This window comes from Pinus tabuliformis, chromosome 2_2, assembly GCF_031772625.1.
Source record: "Pinus tabuliformis cultivar Carrire ecotype Pingquan chromosome 2_2, CPIR1, whole genome shotgun sequence".
Lineage (NCBI taxonomy): Eukaryota > Viridiplantae > Streptophyta > Pinopsida > Pinales > Pinaceae > Pinus > Pinus tabuliformis.
In genome coordinates this window covers 562,380,441-562,387,202 of record NC_142300.1, presented here as the reverse complement: position 1 = coordinate 562,387,202, position 6,762 = coordinate 562,380,441, and the positions used below count along the sequence as shown (strand labels likewise).

Below are 6,762 nucleotides of genomic sequence, written 5' to 3'. Positions count from 1 at the left end.
ATCTTTACAGTCGGAGGTTGAGGAGAGGTTGACAGAAGATAGCAACACCCGAATTATTGGTGTGTACGGCATGGGGGTGTCGGCAAGACTTCGCTGCTTCAGACCATCAACAACAGCCTCAAGGTACGGAGTTCTTTTGATCCCATCATTTGGGTAACAGTTTCCAAAGATTATGATATCTCAAAGCTGCAAGATTGCATAGCCAGTAGATTAAACTTACAGCAAAACTTCCCTGACAAATCTGATTTGGAAGGGCGAAAGCATAGGTTGTGGTCTTATTTAAAGAATAAAAGATTTCTCCTTCTCCTAGATGACATGTGGAAGACTCTTGAGCTGCAAAGCCTAGGAGTGTCAATGAATGACACTGGTTCTAAAGTTGTTTTGACTACTCGAAATAAACGAGTATGTACCAGTATGGGAGCCAAAGATCCAATAAAAGTGGTACCTCTGTCGGAAGAGGAGGGCTGGCGGCTATTTTCTAGGCGAGCAAATGCTCCGCAGGAAATAGAAGGCATTGCAAGGCAAATAGTAGGGGAATGCAAAGGCTTGCCTCTGGCTATAAATGTAGTTGCCGCTGCAATGGCAGATAAAGTTTATCCGCATGAGTGGGAACATGCTCTACTCCAGATGCAAAACGTTGATAAGACGTTTTATGAGCTGCACGAAGAAATGGATGAGAAAGTCTTCCGACATTTGAAATGGAGTTACGATGTTCTGCCAGATTATTTGAAGACGTGTTTTGTGTATTTTGCAGCTTATCCCGAAGACAGAGTAATCAACTGTGAAAAGGTCATAGACATGTGGATCGCAGAAGACCTGGTGAACATCAGTGGAGAGAGCTATTTGCCTGATACTGCGCACAGTTTTATCGACTTCCTCCGAGATCGTTGTTTGATTGAGGTGGTAGATATGGATAATGTGGGAAGGGTTAGCTCTGTTAAAATACACGATGTCATTCGTGATCTGGGGATTCTCATTGCCCAGAAGGAGCACAAGTGTTTTTTTAAAGCAGGGCAGAGCGTGAGTCAATTTCCCTCTGAGACAGACACCGACGACTGTGCAAGAATGTCGTTGATGAGGAATGCTCTACAATCCCTGCCCACAACCTTCCGATGCTCGTCCCTCTTAGTTCTGCTGTTAAGGCAGAATCCTGGTATTGAAGAAATTCCTGGAAGCTTCCTGAACGAGTTGCCCTCATTGAGGGTGCTCGATCTTAGTAAGACAGGAATAAAGTCTCTTCCGCCCACTATTGGAAATCTGAAACATCTTTCCTCCCTCAAACTAGAAAGATGCATGGGCATCAGTGAATTGCCGGAAAGCATTGGCGATCTGAAGGAGCTCCAATTCTTGAATGTTAGTCGCTGTGCTCAATTAAGGTGCCTTCCGGAGAGGATAAGTGAACTGAAACATTTGAGGGCTCTGGACATAAGCTGGTGCGACAGTTTGAGGCATCTTCCGCGTGGGATATCGGAATTGGTTTCACTGGAGAGATTGCAATGTTGGGGGATTGCATTGGATTTCGAGGAGGAGGAGGAGGCATTGGATGCAGAAAGAAAGAATGCTTGTATAAAGGATCTCCGAAGTTTGAGCAGTCTCAGGGTTTTGGAAGTCAGAATAAAATCGGCACTTAAGGAGGGGGTTATGAGGAATTGGTCAAAGATGAGAAGTTTGTCTCTGTCCTTTGAGGAAGCAGTTGGTCGAGATTACCTTCCCCAGGATATGCAGGTGATGAAACATCTGGAAAGTTTCTTCCTTCACAGATGCGATGTGGAGCGGCTGCCTGGTTGGGTTACTCAATTCCCAAAGCTCGCATACCTTTGTCTAGCTGGATGTAACCAGCTGAAAGAGCTCCCTGCAGAGTTGCCATGTCTGAGAGCGCTATGGATAGATGGATGTTCTAAATTGGAGGCGTTGGAGTTGGGGATGGGTTTTCCAAAGCTACAGAAGTTGATCCTTAGGATGGTAGAGTGGTTGGAGTGTGTGGGGCCCGTGGGGGCAGCAAGTGGAAGTGGAGGGTTGGGACCATTACCCCCCATGCTCAAGTCTCTAGGGGTAGAAGCATGTCCGAAATTGAAGAGATTGCGTGGGGGATGGGATAAGTTGAAGTGTCTCGAGGAAATAAGAGGTGATGATCGAGAATGGTGGGATGCAATTGAATGGGATGAACCCACCATGAAGACGTCACTTGATGGTAAATTTAAAAGTATCTAGGGGTAGAAGTATGTCCGAAATTGAAGAGATTGCGTGGGGGATGGGATAAGTTGAAGTGTCTCGAGGAAATAAGAGGTGATGATCGAGAATGGTGGGATGCAATTGAATGGGATGAACCCGCCATGAAGACGTCACTTGATGGTAAATTTAAAAGTATCTCGAATGGATTGTAGTCCCTCATTGTGTAACTTGTAGGGAATATCTTGTAAATATAGTCACTCCCCATTTAACATATGTTGCCCTCTTGACTTGTAATTCCAATACATAGACAATTTGATATTCTTATGGAGAAATTAAGCTTTTAATCAAGATATGTCCAAAGTTTGTGTTTCGACCTCTTATTGTCGGTTGCACGGTATACTTTTCTGAAAATTTAGGCTAAAGAGTTTGGAGTCGCCTGCATACTTTTTTGAAAACTTAGGCAAAAGAGTTTCGACTCGCCTGTGTACGCCTGTGTACTTTTCTTTAATAGGTTGGTCCCACGTACGCTGTAGTTTCGAGGTCCTTTCCACATGTATATCACGGCTCTTTTCACATGGCTATTAGCATGCAAGGCCCCTTCCATATGGCTATTAGCGTGCAACTCGTAAAATTCTTGCAGGAGAAAGGGCTGTATAAAACCTAAGACCGTTTGCCTCATTTAGTATTCTCAAGATCTTTAAGGTATCTGGGAAATTTAAGATAGCAGATCTGTATGATATTCAAATATCCGCTCGGCCTTTCCTTGGAGCAGGCTTTGACATGGCCAGTATTATCATTTTCATTTTAATATTTCCATCTGCTCAGGATTTACCTTGTGTACTTTCTCCAAGTGGCCGCATACTCCCACACGACAAGCAGAGCCCGGCCTTTCCTTTGGAGGATAGTTTGACATGACCAGTATTTAAAAGGCAGAGACTGGTCCGAATGGCCAAATAACCATTCAAAATATTTCATCTCCAACCACGTCTGACCGCAGGTAGAATTCACTTGAATCTATAATTTTCATATTTTTATCATGAAAAAATACTGAAATGCTTTTGTTAAAATTTTTAGTATTGCTTAAAATATTTTATAAAACATGAAATTTGGAAGAGTAAGTCACTCGTACGCATGTGTACATGAGCACTCATTCTGGTTTTTCCCCTGCGAAAGTTCTACACTTCGCAAGTAATTCTTCTTTCCTGTTTTCAATCTGCTTTCAATCTGCAAGATGTAGACTTAAACAACTCATAACACAGAAACTAAAAGAAAGTATTGCGTGTTTATTTTGTAATTATATTGCGTGTTTATTTTGTAATTCGTATTTTGTTGATCTTAATGGCTAGTAAACTGTTTCAGTAGAATTTGATAATGTGTAGTTTGATATTTCAATATTGAATAATAGTTTATATTACTAAAGAAATTATCTAACTATGCCACTAAAGAATGTATGCAACTCATGAACGGAATCTTTTTAGCACTTTCATACCACTTTATAATTTTTATATGTTGTCGCACTTAATAGCATGTTTCCATTTCAAAACAAAATTGTTAATAGGTTCATTTTACATATGGATCTTGCAATTCCGGATCAGAGATTACGACTTCAAACATGTTGTAGTTTTAAAATTCCTCGACAGATTTCCATTCATGAATCATGGACCGCCATTGAAGATCCTGTTTCTATTCACTCTGGACGCCCAAATTAACCCTTTTCTAACACATTAGATTAGTAGAACATTTATATAGAAAAATAGAGATTTGAAAACCCTTAGACTCCAGCTTCATCTGCATTAATTAGTTTCAGGGATTTGTTCACATAGATATTTTGCAATACAAAAATGCATACCAAACTGTAAAATGAGGTACTCTTATGAGGTTGTAAACTTTCAGAAGTTCAAAAATAATCAAAACATTATTTTGCTTATTTAACTGTGCACCGAAAACAAAAACAATGTTCATTTCCAAATTTTCGAAGATTGCAGAACTTGCATTCCCAGAATTAAAGAAAGGTTTTTTTTTTCTTTTTTTTTTTCCAGTCCTTTAAGAGGAACCCAAAAAACGGATAAAGGGCCAACATGCTGCATCTAAAACCCTCATGAAATTTCTCTTTCTTCACTTCGAGAGTTTATTGTGTGCTTACCTGGTTTGTGCATGGCAAAGTCTCCTGGTCTGATGACAAGGCCAATAGTTCTTGAATTTTGACTGCTCACATTGTCTTGTTTTCTACTTGCACAAACCAGAGCGAAATTCATGGCTTGAAGGCGGCCCTTGCTCGAGTGATACATCTTGTGGTTGTTCTAGCGAGCTTACCCATCCGCCTCTCCCTAAACTGTACTTGCAAGTTTCTATTTCCCACGGCAACACAAGAGGCAGATCCCTGCAGAGCTTCATCAAACGCCCGCCTATAATGGCCGTGCGACACGTTGGACATGCAAAAGAGACGGGTAAAGACGTTGGGTATGCAAGAAGGATGAGAGGTAGGCACGTGGTAAAATTGTGGGCCCACGGGATTTTGCATGTTGAAGACTTAGTTGTTCTATCAGGTAACTCCATATCTAATCTCGAACTAAATATACACAAATACAATTCAAAATGGTATATATATATATATATATATATATATATATATATATATATATATATATCGAGCTCGCAATGTTTCTGCTATATCTAACAAATTAGGTTTTGATTGGGTAATGCTATAGGTGGACATACTATCGGAGTCGGGCTGTGCAATTTCTTCAGCAACAGACTCTACAACTTCACTGGGAAAGGTGACATGGATCCCTCCCTGGACAAGTCCTATGCAGAGGAGCTCAAGACTAAGTGCACGAGCTTAGCTGACAATACAACCACAGTGCCAATGGATCCTGACAGCTCTCTCAACTTCGACAGGCATTATTACAATACTCTGGAATCAAACAAAGGGTTATTCCAATCATATGTCGCGCTTCTCACTGACTCCACTTCCAAAAGTATTGTCGAGAAGCAGTTAGAGGGAGACAACTTTATTCAGAACTTCAAAATCTCAATTCAGTGAATGGGAAGTATCGGAGTGCTTACTGGTAATGTTGGGGAAATCAGAAAGAGGTGTGCCTTTGTCAACTAAGGAACAGGAAGACTAGTTGATCATAATACTCTCTGGCTAGTTAAATTTTTAATTCCTGTTCTGTTCCTTACCTGGTTACCTAAGAAATAATCCCTACCAAATAACGAGGCTTCAACGGTGGCAGGTTTGGACATTTTTATGTAATAATTAGATGCTCAAATTTTCGTTAATTGCTAAATGCTTGTCGGTGGGGAAGTTTCTGTACTTATTCTGAATAATGCTTACGGATATTTTCGTAGATTAGTTTCTATATTAATAATAAACAATGCTCAGTGATATTTCGATGTCTTCGGGGAATGAGTACTGGTGGACAAGATTGTTGTGTTTTTTTAAGGCATTGAGTAACTATTCCATGTTTTTTTGGTCAAAATTTTGTGAAATAATTTTGGATTAAATTTTGATTTTTTGTTTTAAAAATGTGTTTTTAATGTGTAAATTATATTATAGCATAAAATTTGTTACTCAAATTTGTTATTTTATAAAATTTCAATTAAATACGAGAAAAATTATATTTAAAAAACTCTCAAACTAAACAAATACAATAAATCTATATCAAATTACTTCATTTATTAGTTGTATAAGTTTTTTTATTCTTTTTAGTTTCTCTAAATAAATAATTGGTAATTTGATTTGAAAATTAACAGGATGATGATAACTGACTTTAATTAAGATTCAATATAGTTTGAGATGTAAAAAATAAAAAATTGTTTCTAAATTTTAAAAAATTTATGTTTGAAAAATATCAAATATAGCATTTCAAATTCACTGTTAAAATAAAAACATTTATAAAATATTACTGTTACATATAATTTTAAATTTAACCATTAAGAAAAAGACATTTACTTTCACGTGAAGGTTTAGTAGGAATAACATTTATTTTTCATAGACAAGATAGAAAATAAAATTCCGGGGTGGTTGTGGTTGGAAATAATAATTACTGTAGTATGGAGTGCAGTTTATATTTAGAGTCTCAGATGATTTGAGTTACTATAATATTTTTAAAAGCTCTGTCTCTTGCAGATCTGAATAAGGACATCTGAGTTCTTCAGTTGTGTATATACCCCATCCGAGTATTAGCAGCTTCCATGGGTTCTCTCTTGGTGCCGGAGGCGATAGGGGTAATAGAAAGTTTATAAAAGCAAAGCGGGACAAGACAAGGAGAAAGTAAATCTCACAATCTTCTTGGACTAAACTACTGGTTGATATTATGTATACTTATTCATATGAGCTACTTCAAGTTTCAAGGGTGGAATAATGGGCATAATGGTCCATGATTTCCGCACATAAATTTTTGGAGGGAACACCACTTGGAATTACAGTGCTGTTGCCATGTTTACTTCAAAATGCTTGTTACATGCATGAACTGGACTATTGGCAGTTAAGAAGGCAAAGTGGCCTTTCTATTATCTAAAGTGTACCGGCTATTCCTCTTTGATGTTTTAGGGAGATCTTGAGAATCTAGTCGAATATTTTTTATT

General features: G+C 38.5%; 1 protein-coding gene across 1 annotated transcript; it reads left to right on the top strand.

Annotated features, from left to right (window-relative positions):
- Window positions 1-315: 315 nt before the first annotated feature.
- On the top strand, window positions 316-5,215 carry LOC149193889 (putative disease resistance protein At1g63350). Its single transcript, XM_089407473.1, has 3 exons — window positions 316-2,191; window positions 4,416-4,652; window positions 4,881-5,215. Exons 1-3 carry the CDS (start codon window positions 316-318, stop codon window positions 5,213-5,215), a joined length of 2,448 nt encoding a protein of 815 aa, XP_089263599.1.
- The last annotated feature ends 1,547 nt before the right edge of the window (window positions 5,216-6,762 follow it).